We start from the raw sequence: 20116 nt of genomic DNA, 5'->3' as shown, positions 1-20116 counted from the left end.
GGATCGTAAAGAATCCTAAACAGAAAAATCCAGTTCCACTGATTTTTAATGAATTTTTAAAACTTTACTGAAGGGAGTATGCCAAAAATTGTTTTCTTGCACATAGCTTCTCCTCAGTTCCCTAACTCGTGGATGCCTCAGAGGTGCACAGTGGGGAAGTGGGGCTAGTTTTCCAATCCTTCCGAAGGGGTACTTTGCACACAGTCTCCCTGGAGAGTGGGTTCCATTGGATGGTGTGCGGTAGAGAGTGTGGCCTCCTTCCATCCACACCCCTTATTCTAGCAGCTGATAATGTAACCCATACCTGCTTGGTGTGGCACTCTGTCCCCATCTACTGACGGCTAGACCAGCTAGAGATTGATGAGCCTGCTACAGCTTGGGCTAAGAGACATGTGTCTTTTAGCCTAGGCAGTAGAGGCTCATGCATTAATCTCAAGAGGTCCCAGGTTTGATCCTAGCTGACAACAACCAGAGTCTATCGGCATTACAGTAACACTAGTGTTACACTTGCACATCTGTATATCTGCAGAGGGGCAAGACTCACTCTAACCCTCTCTGTCTTCCTAGTTGCCATTGCAACTGGTTTATGTGCTTGTATTTGATGATAGTTTTTAAAAAAATTAAAAGGATAAGGGTTTTCTTTTCATTTATTTAGTACAGTAATTGAAACCTATTTGATAAAGACAACAGCATATTCCAATGGCTTCTCTCTGGTGCATACTCAGAACACACTGTTACACCAGTATAATGCCCCTTTCTGGGTGGTGGGTATTCATATACCATGGCAAATCAGATTGCTTCTTATATATTTATTTACAAGTACAGTACTGGTTTTTTCAATAAATTCATCAATGCATATACAGATCACTGAAGGCAAGGCCAAGCCCTATTGCCTTCAGTGCTGACTCATACACCACAGAGTGGTGATGTACCAAATTCAACATTTCATCTCAAACCATGCTAACCAGGAGCCATTACTTCCATCTGAAAATTTTAGCAGCAAAGTGTATTAACTCTTATGTTATCACTAGAATGGTTCATGCTAGCTTGTGAAAACATGACATGCAAAGTGTCACCCTCTAGAGGTGGAAATATGAGTGCATTCAGTAGGAATTAAAGATAAATGAAAAGTGGAAGGATAATCCATAGTCAGAGGGGACAGATGAACTATATGCAGGAAGAGCAGGTTCTTTATGAAAATACCGAGACATTTATTTTCCGTATTAAAAGTTCAAATTCAAGTGTTTAGTTTATTTCATGTACACATCAGCTTTTTCTGTGATTCTGACGGTGCTGCAGTTTTGCTCTCAATCATCTGGGGATTTCTTTACCTTTCACTTTGATCACATTGTGCTTCTGCATAACCCCATCAATTACCCTGAGAACTTCAATAACTGAATCCTGTTTTATCTACCCCACTCTGTCCCAGAAAATGAAAAATCTTGGCTGGGGCTTACAGATAAGACTTTATATTAGTAAAAATCATTATGTTTATTAGATCATTTAATGCAAACATTAGTATTTATAAGAATTTAAAGAAACTGCTTGAAAAATTGGAACATGAATATATAGAATGGAGTATTAGTATGAAACAATTTCTTTTTCTCATAAAAGAAGACATTTATCATTCTGGTAAAACCAGGGACAGAAAGAGAATGCCAATTCACAAACAAAAACCTCTCTTGATTAGCATTCTTCTTTTGTCCCCTGTAATCCTAGAATGATAAATATTATACCCTCTTTTGTCAAGATCAAAAACACTTTCATACTTAGAATAAAGACTCGTTCATTGTATTCATATTGATTTTTTTCCAGACCTGTTTTTCTAAATTGTTTCAGTAAACATTGTATTGGTTATATTACTCCAAACTTTCTTGTGGTCATTCCAGGCTTTGCCAAATTGTCATCTTTGGCCTACTTGGTTTATGCATTTAAAAAACTTCTTATACTATTACTACTTACGTTCTGGCAATGCCAAAAGGCCCCAGTGGTGTTTTGGGTCCCGTGGTCCTGGAACCTGTACAAACATAGGCTCTGATCCTGCAAACACTTAAATGTGCTTGCAGTGGACTAGTTCCAGTAGTAAAGTTAAGCACGTGCCTGTTTGCAGGATCAGGGCCAGAAAAGAGAGATCTTTACCCCTAGGGACTTTGCTTGCTATTTTCCTTTCCAACTAATTGTCTCAAAGTCTGCACCAACAATAATTATCCTATACGTTAACCCTCCCAATGTCAGTCATCTTCTTCCCATTCGTCACCCGATCTGCCTAAAATTCTTTCAGCATGTTTTAACCATTATTTCATTCTTTCAGTTACTCAAAGCATATATCCAGTGGAAAAAATATTATAAAAACAATCTGCATTTTTAGGCTATCTACATCTCAGCACTTGGAATAGATTTGTTCTGTGTTTGCTCAGCACCTAGCACAATGGGTCACCTATCTATGGTAAAACAAATAACAACAACAAGATTTTAACTTATTTTCAACACAGAATGTATGCAATGTCAAGTACACTATGTCCTAACTTGAGTTGTCCTAACTGCCAATCTGCATCACATTGAATTGTAACAGCAGGAAGCTCAATTATTGCACTAGGACTATAGGTGTAAACAGATTGCGCAAATCACTGACATTAATTGGTTAATATTTGTTCCGCACTTTAAAAATGTGAAAGTCTGTATCAGTGCTCAGTACTTTTATTTTATTTTATTTTCCTAGCTAGGCACAGCTTCCTTTTGTGTATTTGGACCAATAAGGAAGAGACAGCAAATAATGTCCATGCAAATAAATACTCTGAAATAGGACTTGAAAGTGCAAGTATGTGCAACAAAAAGAAAAATATGAAACTTGTTTAAATAGGGACACCATTTGGGATGCTTTGTTCCCATGACAGGCTTAGAGGCTAGAGTAGGTGTGGTAGAAAGGGCACGGTTGTCTAGTAGATATCCCTTCATTAGCATCACAAAAGCAAAAGAAGCTTTTATGGTAGATGCACACAACTCAGGAGAACTCAAGTCTTTCCACATGCCTAATTATTTTTGGTATAGATGCTATGCAAAAGTGAGAAAATGCATATGAAGTAGATTGAATATGGTTTGATTTTCTGTTTGTCAGGTTTGGGAAGGGAGGCCATGTTGGGGGATGGGTAGGAAGGGGATCCAGTAGAACAAGGCAATCCGCTCCCACAGCTTGTCAGGTTTCTCTTTAAGAAATCAGATGGTGCAGCTATTCTTTACGTTCTATACAAACTACAGAAACTGGGGATATCCGTAGAACTTGAAGAATGAAATTCCATTGATCCTATACATTTTTGGTATTCTGACCATCTAATGGATGCTCAGGGACACATGTGAAATATTTGGTAATCTCAATCCAATTCTTCTGCAGGAACCACAAATAGAGTTTATACTAGCTGACAACCCTGTGGGCAATAATAGCAGGTAGGACAGAATTAAATGGGTGTGTCTCCCCTGTGATCCATAGAAGCGGTTGCTCCTGATTCAAGATTGAGGCACGTCTGCGAGGTGAAGTGAGACTACCTGTTTTTGGGGGGAAATAAAGGACTTAGCCCTCCAGGGATGACAAGCTGGCATCTTTCATAGGTACTAATTTAAGTTCAAAGTCTTTTTATTTTAGAAAAAACTCCTGATAAAATAGGTATTAGATTTATAGAGGTTTGCTTAGTGTTTGGACTTTATGAAATGCTGGTGAGTTGCTGCATGCATTACTCTCACTTATAATATCTGTCCAATTGAGCTGGAGTAAATGACTGGTGGGAGTAATGTGAATATTATTGTGATTTTTGGCATAAGGGACCATCTATCACAAAGGCAAGCTTGACAGCTGGCAAGATACACTGGGGAGTACCGAAGGGCATTGTCTGTGACTCCATGTTTAAGCTGTTGCAGTGCTTGTGGAGTTCATATTTGATACTTGGTTGATGAAATCAAAGTATAGACCACACACAACCAATTTGGGGTTTGTGCCCTGTTTCTTAACAGTCTGCCCATGGTCGTGAGCCACTCCAGACAGCTTGACACACATTTTTAGCTTTACTTTTAATTAAAACATTCTTTATTTCTGGGCCTGTTGCAAAAGCAGATTGACTGAATACTTGAGACAGGTTCCAGAACGACCTTGTTGGTTTTACATTTTCAAAAAGAGAGGGAATGCACAAGGAGTGGAGATGGAGATGGGTGGATTGAGTCTGCACCCTATCCTAGACAGAGCACACAGACTGCATTAGTGCCTGAACCTTCCTGCCTAGGGTTTGGCTTTATAATGCAAAAGCAATAATACAATACATACTTCATCCTTGAATGGCTTTCCACCTAGGACTTTCTGTGCTCTACTTCACTCTTTCTAGAAACCAATCCTCTAGAAGGGTGTTAATGAGCCACACCTGCGACAGCAACTCAGCAGCTTCATGCAGGGTTCTGACACCTGCCCACATGGTGGGTAAACAGGAGAGCCCTCTATAAATGGAACGGTGCAATTCTGTACCTTGCAGCAGCAGGATTAGTAAATGGACAGCTAAACAAAATTAAAGGGGAAAGTAACATACAAACTGCACAAGCTAGTATAGAACTTTTTAAATCCCTACGTGTAAAATATTGTTCACAAAGCATAAACAATGCTCAAATTATTAAATAGGGCGGGTCATGTTTAGATTGAGAATGATTGCTCAGATGTGAACAATTTTTGTATCTCTCTTTCTACGTGATGAATGTGCATATTTTTCTGAAAAAGAATTACCCAGTGATTAAAATGAGGAGTCAGGAAAAGAACAAATAATATAAATGGTTATTAAAATGCTTACAGGCTTTCAAATTGCCACACCACCAGCCCCTCGTGATATTACATTTCAAAGCGATCAAAGAATATGGATGGGAATTAGAAAAGTGTTAGCAGACATTGTTAGAGGTTCACAAAAGGAGTCCCTGAAGATTGGAAGCTTTGGTAGGTAATGCAGTTGTTTAAGAAAGGGTATCTACAGTTAATAAGTGTGGAGACTTAAGTTTAAAGAAAAAAGAATAAGGAAAAAGGGGCAAGAAAGATGGTGGAGGAGGAAGAAAGGAACGTAGTAGAAAAAGAGCACCAGAAGGCCATCTGTTAATTCCTACTGCATTCTCATGCTCATCTTTCTGTTCCTCTGCAAGGAATGGTCAAACCAGATTGAGCAATATAAAAGGCAGCCAAGATCTTCAATCATTTTCTTAACCAAAGCTTTGCTTAAGCATAAATAAGTCCCCTCTCCTCTCTAAAACTTGTCTTCCCTGAGAGAGCATTCTCCTCCATCAGGTCACGCTACTGTTGCATCTCCTTTCCCACCTTACATTTTAAGATAGAAGCCCTAAAATCTGCTGAACTTTCTGGACCCAGGGTGCAGTTTGCTACTGATTAGTAAGTACTCTGGAGATTCTCCAAGCTGCAAAAAGCTTCTGGTGGACAGTCCAAAATTGGGAGTATACTTTTCATTATCTCTTTCTTTTCTTTTCCTATGAAAATCAATGTTTGTTTATAGTACTTCTAATTCTAATATGCACAGTGTCTAATAATATTGTTTATTTTTTCTGTAACATGGGACAATTATTTACAGTTACAAGCAGTAATGTAGCAGTAAAATAGGAAAGAGAATGCTGGGTTGCACTGCAAGGGGAACAGCAGGTCCAGGGTTTACTAGATTATTATACTGCATAAGTTAGTGTACTTCAGAGAAGGCATTTGCCCTTGAAAGAATATGGAGCTAAGCAACTCAAATTATATTACCAGTAGTTTTTAGAAGTTGGTTTGGTAGAAAATAGACTTTATTCATGACAGTCTTATGTCATCATGATTGCATATACAGCCATTAAAGCATTATTGAAATATAGGAAATCAGGAAATGAGAAGGATATGAGGCCAAGCATTCCATGGACAGATCAAACAACACATGTCAAAAACTTAGTGGGGAAAAAAGGTCAGCAGCTGAAGAGAAGGTAAAAAATCAAAATAATTTCTACTTTAAAAAACAGATGGGGAATTTAGTGAAACTCTAATGAGGGGAAAAAAACATAGAAAAGGAATGATAGGCACAGGGGAATTTTCCTGTTCTACATATAACATTACTTCCCCTTAAGTCAAGTGATGTGGTTTTAGGTTCACGACCGACTTATAATACCGGTGACGCATACATGATCATGTACAAGTAACAGATCAGGAAAGCATGCTGTAAGGCATGTACCTTAGTGAATTTAGTTTTATTCTGCAATATTGTCAGTTTATGACATCATGTTATAGCATTCGAATGGCTTTGTTTCTCCTTAATGACATAATAACATTTTAAAAACACAAAAGTCTATCAGAGTTCTTTCAAACTACATCTTGGCAGCATAGACTAAAAAGTGGGGCTTGGTTTCAATACTTTCCTTTAGAGAAACATATTTACCTGTAAAGAACCATGAACACTTATGGCACAATAAGAGTAATATATAATACTGCATTAGTTCAGAATAAACAATCCAAAGTCCCAGCTTTCTCCCTTGTGAAAAATAAAATATATACTAGTAGAATTTTTAGCCACCTGTGCACCATCCTGATCCTGGGGCCACTCTGAGCTGGGCTAGGACCCCCCCCCCAGCTCAATACAGAGCAGCCTAAAGTCTGCTTCAACTTTCCCTGTTGCCATGGGGTCAAAGAGCTATTCTGACATCTGAAGATTCCAGGACATAAAGTGACACAGATCACATTTCACCCTCCCCCTGTTTCTTCCCCGGTGGGCAAAAGGGGCCACTAAGGAAATGCTTTGCTACACTGAGGAAATCCTCCAGGGGTTAGTTAAACTGGCTATAGGTCAGCTTTTTGTCATCAGACAATGCAAAGATGGTCCTTCATGTGCAGTAGTAACGGATGTCTTCTCCTCCTTTCCCAAGGAAAAGACATTCACTTATGTCTTTTTCCTTGAATCCATCTAACAGCAAGAGTCTTGACCAAGACCAAGCGAGAGAAAGAGATTTCATAAACCATGGCAGATTTGTTTTTCAGCTTTGTTGGATATGGCTGTGGCCCATCCCATCAGACTGAGCTTCTTGCCAGATCTGAATCCACAGAAAATGGAAATCACTTTTGTAGCTTGAACCAGAAGGGGCTGAGGGTGTCTGATTTTGGTATGTCTGAGAAGTATCACAAGTTTTCCAAACAGCATAAGAGGTGTACCAGAAATTCATGTTGTTCTAAATTGAAAATGTTGGCTGAATGATTTGAACGCATCTATGTAGAATCTTCCCTTTGTACCATATCAGTATTATTTCTAGGCTTAAAATTGAACTGATACAGTAAACTATGTCTGCTACTAATCTCCTTCACTGAGAGTACGGACTGAGGAATAAGTATCTGTCATAATTCTGTGCCTACTGAGAATTACAGTTCACTTTTCCCCCATTAAGCCAGGAAGTCTGTCTTGGGTCAGTATATCATCCATTCTACAGTATTCACCGCTGTAGTTTACTTTACCAAATGACTTCTGCAATTTAAGGCATTTGCTCTGCTTATATGTGACACAAACAGAAATACTGCCCTGTAACTAGATGTTTTACCTATGTTTCATGTAGCAACAAGATCAGCTCCACGCGGCGGATAAGGAATACACTGTGTCTGAAAATGGAATCTTACAGACTCTTGCCTGAGGCGCTGATGACATTGCAGATAGATTGCAGTGGGAGATTTAAAAAGTCAGCAAGGTCAGCACACGCTGACTGGGCCCCACCTAGTCCAAGACTCCTCCTCTCCTTCTCCCATCTGTCAGTGGCCAAAGAACAAAAAGATGGGCCCCGGGGCAGGTTTTTATTGTGGGCACCCACATATGTCCCACATTCAAATACACTCACTTCCCCCATCCTCCCACTTTTGTTCCTCCTCACTTCCAAGCTCCAGGCTGTGCTCTCCAGGCCCTGCACTAGGGCTTCTGCTGCTAGAGCCATCACCATTGTTCCCGCCAAAGCCAGAATTAGTGTCGTGGGAGCCAGAGCCACAAACCGCTGCTGCTGCTGTTGCCACCAGAACATAAGTCAGAGCTATTAGGAAGAGCAGCACGCAGATTCCTGCTGCCCACATCTGAATTTGCCCAGGCGATGGGAGGGGAGGAGGGGCCTCCAACCAAAATGTAGTCTCCGCCATTGACCGTCCCACTAATCATAATGCATGGCAGAGAGACTATTTTGGAGTCTCCCCCCCAAGGCAAATTCAGATGTGGGTAGTGGAGACCAGTGCCTTGCTCTTCCTAGAGCTTCCAGCAGGCTACACCGGGCATATGTTGTGTGGCTGTGTGGCTAAGCAACCTTGAGGCTGCAGGGGTCCTCCAAATTCATGGGCCACTGAACAGTTGAACCAGCTATTCCACTGCCATCTCACCTCATCCCCACTGGATTCTGGAGCCCCACACTCACAAGTAACTGAGTCAGTCACCATGGCAAGGGGGCCCCCTCACTGCCTCAGGGCTGATGCAGTTGCTTGGGTTGCATGTGTCCAACACAGCCCCTGGCCATCAGCCCCCATTTTTATAGGAGCCCTAGGGGACCCACCCCCACCTGTCCTGCAGTGCCTTGCAAAATCCAATAGCATTTGAGCATGTCCAGCACACAGTGGCTTGTGATGGTAGAACTGTCCTTCTCCCATCCTGCAGCCACTGGGCATGCTCCAGCGTTGAAAGGGCTGCTGTTAGGAAATGTAGTTAGTTTGTGTCCAAAGCCTCCATATCCTCCTCTTGCTGTGGGACTCTGAGAGATATGTATCTGTGTGCTCTGGCCTCTCCCCAGAACCACAGCACTCTTCCCAGCCAGCCCCACTCTATTTCTGCCTATCTCTGCTAGATTCTGCAGAGAAAATCAACATTATTTTAGGATTACGCCCACAACTGATGGATAAATTAAGTAGCACAAAAATACATTTTATTTAGATCTATACTTTCAACTTGTTATTCTCATACTGGAAGGTATACGAAAACAAAACCCATAAATATGAATACAAGTTTGGTTTTAGAAAATGAAAAGTAAAAGATTTTGTTATTACAAACTGCTTCCAAAGATCCTAAGCAGCAGAAACTATCATTTTGTAAAGTTCCTGATCAACTTGCAGCCTGAAGTAGAAAGTCAAGAACTGCATCTCAGTTCAGCAAGCATGAGTCTGTCATCCTCTCATGGTTTAAGTCAGGAAAATGATTTGTGCAGTACCACTGAAGTTGCACCTGTAGCTGATGATATTTCCAGAGAAACTTTGCTTGAAACCAACACAGTTGAAGACCCTGTGACATGAGCTACAAACCAACAAAGCCACAGATCCCATAAATGATCTAAAACCCCCAAACCCTGTAGATTAACTTGAAAGGAGCAAAACTAAAGATCCAAGATGAGCAGGTCAGCAATGGAGCAGGTCAAAGCAGTCAGCCTGCTGAAATAGGTTTGAAGTTCTCATCTGATAAGTCACTTTCAAGATTCAGTTTTATGTGAAAAGAAGAGGAGTACTTGTGGCACCATAGAGATTAGCGCAGTTATTAGAGCATAAGTTTTCGTGAGCTCACTTCATCGGATGCATAGAATGGAACATATAGTAAGTGTGTGTGTATATGTGTATATATATATATACACACACACACACACATACAGATAAGTTGGAAGTTACCATACAAACTGTGAGAGGCTAATTAGTAAAGATGAGCTATTATCAGCAGGAGAAAAAAAAACTTTTGTAGTGATAATCAAGATGGCCCATTTAGACAGTTGACAAGAAGGTGTGAGGATACTTAACTTAAGGAAATAGATTCAATATGTGTAATGACCCAGCCACTCCCAGTCTCTGTTCAAACCCAAGTTAATGGTATCTAGTTTGCATATTAATTCAAGCTCAGCAGTTTCTCCTTAGAGTCTGTTTTTGAAGCTTTTCTGTTGCAAAATTGCCACTCTTACATCTTTTACTGAGTGGCCACAGAGGTTGAAGTGTTCTCCTACCGGTTTTTGAATGTTATGATTCCTGATGTCAGATTTGTGTCCATTTATTCTTTTGCATGGAGACTGTCCAGTTTGGACAATGTACATGGCAGAGGGGCATTGCTGGCACACATCACATTGGTAGATGTGCAGGTGATCAAGCGCCTGATGGCGTCACTAATGTGATTAGGTTCTATGATGGTGTCACTTGAATAAATATGTAGGCAGAGTTGGCATCAGGCTTTGTTGCAAGGATAGGTTCCTGGGTTAGTGGTTGTGGTGTGTGGTTGCTGGTGAGTATTTGCTTCAGGCTGGGGGGCTGTCTGTAAGCAAGGACTGGCCTGTCTCCCAAGATCTGTGAGAGTGAGGGATCATTTTTCAGGATAGGTTGTAAATCTTTGATGATGCGCTGGAGAGGTTTTAGTTGGGGGCTGAAGGTGACAGCTAGTGGCATTCTGTTATTTTCTTTGTTGGACCTGTCCTGTAGTAGGTGACTTCTGGGTACTCTTCTGGCTCTGTCAATCTGTTTTTTCACTTCAGCAGGTGGGTATTGTAGTTTTAAGAATGCTTGATAGAGATCTCGTAGGTGTTTGTCTCTGTCTGAGGGGTTGGAGCAAATGCGGTTGTATCTTAGAGCTTGGCTGTAGACAATGGATCGTGTGGTGTGTCCTGGATGGAACCTGGAGGCATGTAGGTAAGTGTAGCAGTCAGTAGGTTTCTGGTGTAGGGTGGTGTTTATGTGAACATCACTTATTAGCACAGTAGTGTCCAGGAAATGGACTGCTTGTGTGGATTGGTCTCAGCTGAGGTTGATGGTGGGATGGAAATTGTTGAAATCATGGTGGAATTCCTCAAGGGCTTCTTTTCCATGGGTCTAGATGATGAAGATGTCATCAGTGTAGCGCAAGTAGAGTAGGGGTGTTAGGAGACGAGAGCTGAGGAAGCGTTGTTCCAAGTCAGCCATAAAAATGTTGGCATACTGTGGGGCCATGTGGGTACCCATAGCAGTGCCGCTGATTTGAAGGTATACATTGTCCCCAAATGTGAAATAGTTATGGGTGAGGACAAAGTCACAAAGTTCAGCCACCAGGTTTGCCGTGACATTATCAGGGATACTGTTCCTGACAGCTTGTAGTCCATCTTTGTGTGGAATGTTGGTGTAGAGGGCTTCTACATCCACAGTGGCCAGGAGGGTGTTTTCGATGGATAGTAGTTTCCTCAGGAAGTCAGTGGTGTCTCAAAGATAGCTGGGAGTGCTGGTGGCATAGGGCCTGAGGAGAGAGTCCACATAGCCAGACAATCCTGCTGTCAGGATGCCAATGCCTGAGATGATGGGGCGTGCAGGATTCCCAGATCTTGGGAGACAGACCAGTCACATTAGCCACGCCATCAGGGGCTTGTTCACCTGCACGTCTACCAATGTGATACATGCCATCATGTGCCAGCAATGCCCCTCTGCCATGTACATTGTCCAAACCGGACAGTCTCTATGCAAAAGAATAAATGGACACAAATCTGACATCAAGAATCATAACATTCAAAAACCGGTAGGAGAACACTTCAACCTCTGTGGCCACTCAGTAAAAGATTTAAGAGTGGCAATTTTGCAACAGAAAAGCTTCAGAAACAGACTCCAAGGAGAAACTGCTGAGCTTGAATTAATATGCAAACTAGATACCATTAGAATCATAGAATCATAGAATCATAGAATATCAGGGTTGGAAGGGACCCCAGAAGGTCATCTAGTCCAACCCCCTGCTCAAAGCAGGACCAATTCCCGGTTAAATCATCCCAGCCAGGGCTTTGTCAAGCCTGACCTTAAAAACCTCTAAGGAAGGAGATTCTACCACCTCCCTAGGTAACGCATTCCAGTGTTTCACCACCCTCTTAGTGAAAAAGTTTTTCCTAATATCCAATCTAAACCTACCCCACTGCAACTTGAGACCATTACTCCTCGTTCTGTCATCTGCTGCCATTGAGAACAGTCTAGAGCCATCCTCTTTGGAACCCCCTTTCAGGTAATTGAAAGCAGCTATCAAATCCCCCCTCATTCTTCTCTTCTGCAGGCTAAACAATCCCAGCTCCCTCAGCCTCTCTGCATAACTCATGTGTTCCAGTCCCCTAATCATTTTTGTTGCCCTTCGCTGGACTCTCTCTAATTTATCCACATCCTTCTTGAAGTGTGGGGCCCAAAACTGGACACAGTACTCCAGATGAGGCCTCACCAATGTCGAATAGAGGGGAACGATCACGTCCCTCGATCTGCTCGCTATGCCCCTACTTATACATCCCAAAATGCCATTGGCCTTCTTGGCAACAAGGGCACACTGCTGACTCATATCCAGCTTCTCGTCCACTGTCACCCCTAGGTCCTTTTCCGCAGAACTGCTGCCTAGCCATTCGGTCCCTAGTCTGTAGCTGTGCATTGGGTTCTTCCGTCCTAAGTGCAGGACCCTGCACTTATCCTTATTGAACCTCATCAGATTTCTTTTGGCCCAATCCTCCAATTTGTCTAGGTCCTTCTGTATCCTATCCCTCCCCTCCAGCGTATCTACCACTCCTCCCAGTTTAGTATCATCCGCAAATTTGCTGAGAGTGCAATCCACACCATCCTCCAGATCATTTATGAAGATATTGAACAAAACCGGCCCCAGGACCGACCCTTGGGGTACTCCACTTGATACCGGCTGCCAACTAGATATGGAGCCATTGATCACTACCCGTTGAGCCCGACAATCTAGCCAGCTTTCTACCCACCTTGTAGTGCATTCATCCAGCCCATACTTCCTTAACTTGCTGACAAGAATACTGTGGGAGACCGTGTCAAAAGCTTTGCTAAAGTCAAGAAACAATACATCCACTGCTTTCCCTTCATCCACAGAACCAGTAATCTCATCATAAAAGGCGATTAGATTAGTCAGGCATGACCTTCCCTTGGTGAATCCATGCTGGCTGTTCCTGATCACTTTCCTCTCATGCAAGTGCTTCAGGATTGATTCTTTGAGGACCTGCTCCATGATTTTTCCAGGGACTGAAGTGAGGCTGACTGGCCTGTAGTTCCCAGGATCCTCCTTCTTCCCTTTTTTAAAGATTGGCACTACATTAGCCTTTTTCCAGTCATCCGGGACTTCCCCGGTTCGCCACGAGTTTTCAAAGATAATGGCCAATGGCTCTGCAATCACAGCCGCCAATTCCTTCAGCACTCTCGGATGCAACTCGTCCGGCCCCATGGACTTGTGCACGTCCAGCTTTTCTAAATAGCCCCTAACCACCTCTATCTCCACAGAGGACTGGCCATCTCTTCCCCATTTTGTGATGCCCAGCGCAGCAGTCTGGGAGCTGACCTTGTTAGTGAAAACAGAGGCAAAAAAAGCATTGAGTACATTAGCTTTTTCCACATCCTCTGTCACTAGGTTGCCTCCCTCATTCAGTAAGGGGCCCACACATTCCTTGGCTTTCTTCTTGTTGCCAACATACCTGAAGAAACCCTTCTTGTTACTCTTGACATCTCTGGCTAGCTGCAGCTCCAGGTGCGATTTGGCCCTCCTGATAACATTCCTACATGCCCGAGCAATATTTTTATACTCTTCCCTGGTCATTTGTCCAACCTTCCACTTCTTGTAAGCTTCTTTTTTATGTTTAAGATCCACTAGGATTTCACCATTAAGCCAAGCTGGTCGCCTGCCATATTTACTATTCTTTCGACTCATTGGGATGGTTTGTCCCTGTAACCTCAACAGGGATTCCTTGAAATACAGCCAGCTCTCCTGGACTCCTTTCCCCTTCAAGTTAGTCCCCCAGGGGATCCTGGCCATCCGTTCCCTGAGGGAGTCTAAGTCTGCTTTCCTGAAGTCCAGGGTCCGTATCCTGCTGCTTACCTTTCTTCCCTGCGTCAGGATCCTGAACTCAACCAACTCATGGTCACTGCCTCCCAGATTCCCATCCACTTTTGCTTCCCCCACTAATTCTACCCGGTTTGTGAGCAGCAGGTCAAGAAAAGCGCCCCCCCTAGTTGGCTCCTCTAGCACTTGCGCCAGGAAATTGTCCCCTACGCTTTCCAAAAACTTCCTGGATTGTCTATGCACCGCTGTATTGCTCTCCCAGCAGATATCAGGAAAATTAAAGTCACCCATGAGAATCAGGGCATGCGATCTAGTAGCTTCCGTGAGCTGCCGGAAGAAAGCCTCATCTACCTCATCCCCCTGGTCCGGTGGTCTATAGCAGACTCCCACCACTACATCACTCTTGTTGCACACACTTCTAAACTTAATCCAGAGACACTCAGGTTTTTCTGCAGTTTCGTACCGGAGCTCTGAGCAGTCATACTGCTCCCTTACATACAGGGCTACTCCCCCACCTTTTCTGCCCTGCCTGTCCTTCCTGAACAGTTTATAACCATCCATGACAGTACTCCAGTCATGTGAGTTATCCCACAAAGTCTCTGTTATTCCGATCACGTCATAGTTCCTTGACATCACCAGGACCTCCAGTTCTCCCTGCTTGTTTCCAAGGCTTTGTGCATTTGTATATAAGCACTTGAGATAACCTGTTGATCGCCATTAACTTGGGTTTGAACAGAGACTGGGAGTGGCTGGGTCATTACACATATTGAATCTATTTCCTTAAGTTAAGTATCCTCACACCTTCTTGTCAACTGTCTAAATGGGCCATCTTGATTATCACTACAAAAGTTTTTTTTTTCTCCTGCTGATAATAGCTCATCTTAACTAATTAGCCTCTCACAATTTGTATGGTAACTTCCAACTTCTCTGTATGTGTGTGTGTGTGTGTGTATATATATATATATATATATATATGTCTTACTATATGTTCCATTCTGTGCATCTGATGAAGTGAGCTGTAGCTCACGAAAGCTTATGCTCTAATAAATTTGTTAATCTCTAAGGTGCCACAAGTACTCCTGTTCTTTTTGCAGATACAGACTAACACAGCTGCTAGTCTGAAAACCAGTTTTATGTGAGGGATTTCAAGAGGGAGCTACTCTATTTGGCTTCCTACATCCCAAGGGACTTCAGAATCTAACTTCAGAAGAGTCAAAGGAGGAAATTCTTAATCTCATGGGAAAAAACTCATATTTTTCTTTAGACTTGGTTCAGGAGATTCTCTTTCAAGATGTATTATTTTACAAAGGACACAGAGGTGTTCAGTTTGTCACATGGAGTCCAGAGCTACTTGAATTTCATAGTGTCAAGTTCTCTTGATGTTTTACCAGAAATGGAAATGTTGTTTCGACTCCCTCACCACACCAATTGTAGGTTTCAGAGTAACAGCCATGTTAGTCTGTATTCGCAAAAAGAAAAGGAGTACTTTTGGCACCTTAGAGACTAACCAATTTATTTGAGCATGAGCTTTTGTGAGCTACAGCTCACTTCATCGGATGCATCCGATGAAGTGAGCTGTAGCTCACGAAAGCTCACACCAATTGTAGTGCTGACCATGCAATGAGCACACTGACATATTAAAAACTCCGTGCGTTCAACACTGTCACAGGTATGGCTGAGTGAGCTTGCTCTCCTTGCAATTGCGAAAGATGTGACAGTGAGGTTGGAGCTGGACAGCATCATAGAACAATCTGCCAAGGAAAAGGGTCGCTATGGTGTGAGGTTTCAATAATTGGAAATACACAAGCCAGCACAATGTGTGTGAGATTCCACTTTTCTTTAGGCCTGTGAGTTTTATGGGGGTTTTTTAAAAAACTTTTTATGTTTATAAAAGTCTAAGGCAGTAGTGTCCAAACTTTTCCTTTCACGCCCCCTCTTACCAATAATTGAATATGTCCACGCCCCCAACCATCCCACCCCACCCTACCCCCTGGGCCGGGAGTGGAATCATGGCCAAGCCAGGGACTGGGAGTGGAGCTGGGGCCACAGCTAGGGGCAGAGTCAGGCTGGGTAGTGCTCCCTCTCCACCCCCACGTGGGGGCTGGTCCTGGGTCCCACTGCGCCCCTCCCCCAGACAACCCTCTGCCCCTCACTAGGGGGGCACACTGCCAAGTTTGCGGAACACTAGTCTACGGTGATGTGAGTGTTGGGCCCCACGCTGCATGTTTGCTGACCTTGCTCTGACTCATTAATCTGAACTTGGATCAGACTTGTTCAACAATGCCTTCTTGCGTGTCAAAATTCTAATACAATGTATTCTGTACAGTACAAGAGATTCAGGAAAACAACTAGATGAACAGGCCCGTATACTATTTCTCAAAAACAGAATACCTCACGTAATTACTCTGAATGCACATGCTCTGAAAGGGCCTTTTGTATAAAATGTTTGTTTTGTAACATTTTTCTCTTATATATTAGCTCCTCTGGTAGAATATGTTCTTGTGGTTCAAGCCTTTAACCATATTCATAGGCTTTTCTGCTAGAATTGGTAAAATCAATGTACTGTATGAGGTTGTGCCATCTTTGCTAAGGGACTTGCCCAGGGTCGAGAGTAGGGCATTGGCTCTCTTTTTCCTGAGTGTCAGGCATTACCGGAGGCAGAAAATCTCACTAGCCATGCATTACAAATGTTTGGAACCCTGAAGGTGTCATCTCAGTAATCTGCTTTCAACATATCTTTCAAAATTCTAGGCACTGTCTGTCTCTATGACTTAATTCTGTATCACATTTCTTAGATCATTTGTTTGTTACAGTGGCTGCAGGGTACGTAGCTAGGGATGTGCTTAATGTTTAACTGTAGAATTTGGCTGAATACTGAATAACTGGAAATGTTATTTGGCCAAAGCCAAATAGTGGATAAAGCAATGATATATTGCAGCAGGATGTCAGACTCAAAAAACATTTCCAGTAGTTAGTCAACTTCACAAAACAGAACATATGAGTTAGAGCACATACATTACGGAAAAAGTACTGCAGATAGAATATCTACTGATGATTAAACCAGTGTACCAGAATCTCAACACACCTCTATGATAATTTGTTTGCACAAAGGTATTCATCACTGTCCTTTTAAACAAATTTTGTAGATAGCAAAATAACACTTGTAATGTACAGATTTGCAAGAGTGAGGACAGCAACAAGCAAAGTTCTGAGATATTACTGTCCTGATCCTGCTTCCTGGGAATAATATGGTTATTGTTTTGAGTGGGAGTAGGATTGGCCCCTATAGGGAAACCTTAAGCCTGTAGTTTTCTAGGGTTCTGTTGTTCCATCCTGAGCAGAAGAGGGATCTGATATTGGGGCAGAGGAATCACAGTGAGAGCGTCTGACATAAAGAGCAAAGAAGAAAGTGAGAGGGTTAGTAGGAAGGACCAAAAGGCAGCGGGATGTTCTCCCCTCCTCCTCCAAACCGATGCCAGCAAACATATCAGATCTGGCCACAAAGAAGAGGGATAAGAAATGACAAAGTTACAATACTAATTATTACTCGCGTAGAACAGTGTCACGTCTGAACAATTCATTTTCCCGTGGATCTTTGAAGAGTTATTCAGAAAATTCTGATATCAGGATTTGGTTAAATACTCATTTATAGTCAAATTTGAGTGCAGCTCTATATACACACAGCATTCATTTGTAGTGAGAATGAGAGACTGTGGAAATAGCTGGACTGGGGAAAAAAATAAAAATAAAAGAACGGCATCAAAGATCAGATTTGTGGAATAGCATCATTAGTAAAAGTCAAAAGAAATTATACTTCAGCATTGTAATACAGGGCTGTCTCTGGCATATCCCGTTGCTACAAGACATATCTGTGTCTAACTGTTGTTCATCCTGTTAACCATTTTTAGCAAGGCTTTAGTTTTTCTAATGACAGTTAAAATCACCAACACGGATGAACTGATCTGGATAAAAACGGAGCTCTAAATTTTGTGTCTGAAGTTCCATGATTCATGAACATTTATGATTTTTTATATATTCGGTTTTCTCTCTTTCATATGCAGGATCCTAGCAAAATGTGTTTTTCCCATTGCCTCTGCTTTGGAAATCTATACGAGAAACTAAAAGTATATTGAGGAGATACTCAGTGTTTTGTGGAAGGTTAAACCAAAATGTGCCTCGACCAAGAAAGAGGTTCATAAATTTCCCCTTTGGTATTATTTGGACTTCTAAGCAGAAGCATTTAGAATTTAATTTGTGTTTACACTTTAACTGGTCTATATTTACATTGGTTTAACTCAAAGTTGGTGAAAATAGTACTTTGTCATCAGTCCAAATAAGAGTTTCCTCTTCTGCAAAAAGGGGTTCACAGGACCAAATTAGATTCCTGCACAATTAATGCATCTCACCAAATTCTTGTAGAGTAGCAAATTATAGTATTTTTCTTGAAAACAAGTTGAAGTGCTGCATATCAGGAGAATACAGATGTTTTTATAACACAAGGGTAACTGATTCAATGTTACTGAGTAGAGACATAGTCAAACTGGAATTTTAATAATTTAGATGGAAACAACATGCTTGGAACATTGCTGTGCAATGAAATCTATGTAATTACATGCATTTTTAACAAGTATACAGTTGTAGGCCACATGTCCATTTAACTAGTTTGAGGTTTTTAAAGGTTCTGGACAGATTCCTCATTTTAGAAGTTCTTAATTTTCTACTCTTAAAAACAATTTATTTTGCTAAAAATGAAAAATATAGATAAATTACAGATGATTTGCTTTATTGTGATTGATAGTTTTTTACTGTAGTTCACTGTACACCTTTCTTGTGTATTATAACATATGCTTTTTCCCAAGAAATATAAGCAATTTGTTTTTGAGACTCCTGTTTAAAACTCCAGCTCATAATCAAGAGGTAGATGCATGACAGAAAATGTAATGGTTGATTAGATGCAAAACTCATCACTGACATTGAAAAATTAAATGTAAAATATAAAAATGTTCATACAATCTATTATCATGTCATGTAAAATATCTATTTATTGACAAAAGCAATGAAATTAAGAGTTAAGCCTGTCCTCGTTTTTTATCATCATTTTGTGCCTAGGTACAAATGCCATCATGGAATAGACTAATAGTCTAACAAGAGTAGTATCCTGTCTGTAATGGAGGCCAATGTAAAATACTTCAGATAAAGACAACAGACTGCTTATAATGCTCCTAATTATTGATATTGTGTGAAAAGAATGTCTTTCCTGACCACACATGGTGATCTGTTTAATACTTGAAGCTTGGGTATTGATAACTATTGTAGCTACAGGAGCCATTATTATATGTATAAATGTCTACTTCTAGGCATACTAATCCTAATCCAGTCCTAATGTCTGAGGCTAGGTATTGCAGGGTTTTGAATTGGTCACTTTCACACTGTGAGGTATATCCTCTCCAGCAGACCATAACTTCTCTTTTGAAGTTGAAGAATCAATAATGTAATAAATACGACTACACAAATGATGTCAAGTTTCCTAAGCAGGCCACCAGAATAAATTGCAAAGAATTGAATAATGTACTTGAACATCATAGCAAGACAAAATCATTTTCCTATCACAACCTGAAGTTGTCTTTCCCTCTTCCAGATTTAGTCAGATAAGTGATATCTGGCATTTTTTAAGATCAGATGTGGCTCATAACATCATAATTCATGCATTCAGATACAGCTGTTATGCTTGAAATTCCCTCCTGTGTTCTAGCTTTACCAGTCTCTGACCTAGGAAGTAAATTCTGGACGAAAAGACAAGAAAACACCTGAAAAATGCTGCCAATGCTGATTTAGTCTTCAAGTGTTGTAGGTCCAACTGTGCTCAAATATTATTATTATTTATACAGTAACATAGGTATGCCGGGTGCCTTACCAATGTGTAACAAAGACACATCTCTACCTAGCAAAATGACAGGTTTCAGAGTAGCAGCCGTGTTAGTCTGTATTTGCAAAAAGAAAAGGAGTACTTGTGGAACCTTAGAGATTAACCAATTTATTTGAGCATAAGCTTTCGTGAGCTACAGCTCACTTCATCGGATGCATCTGATGAAGTGAGCTGTAGCTCATGAAAGCTTATGCTCAGATAAATTGGTTAGTCTCTAAGGTGCCACAAGTACTCCTTTTCTTTTTACATCTCTACCTAGAAGAGCTTAAAATTTATCTTACAGATGCATAGTAGGGTATGGGGAGTGTAGTATGAGGAGGAAAAGGCAGCAGCCATAAAAGTTCATGATGGGAGAGATTTTCAAAAGTATTTAAGTGAATTAAGCACC

General features: G+C 41.4%; 1 protein-coding gene across 6 annotated transcripts in view; it reads left to right on the top strand.

Moving 5' to 3' along the window:
* ATRNL1 (attractin like 1) overlaps window positions 1–20116 on the top strand; it is a 1081427-nt gene that overhangs the window by 1047202 nt on the left and 14109 nt on the right. The window contains exon 30 of one of the 6 annotated variants that reach the window (XM_073354265.1): window positions 3485–3555. The exons of the other annotated variants lie outside the window; for them this stretch is intronic. Within the exon in view, the coding sequence (XP_073210366.1) occupies window positions 3485–3534 (50 nt within the window). The 3' untranslated portion in view covers window positions 3535–3555. Of the gene's footprint in view, window positions 1–3484; window positions 3556–20116 lie in introns of those variants that run through there. 6 annotated transcript variants of the gene reach the window in all.

Source organism: Lepidochelys kempii, chromosome 7 (assembly GCF_965140265.1).
Source record: "Lepidochelys kempii isolate rLepKem1 chromosome 7, rLepKem1.hap2, whole genome shotgun sequence".
NCBI classification, from domain to species: Eukaryota; Metazoa; Chordata; order Testudines; family Cheloniidae; genus Lepidochelys; species Lepidochelys kempii.
The sequence above is the reverse complement of the archived record's forward strand: the minus strand, read 5'-3'. Positions and strand labels throughout refer to the sequence as shown.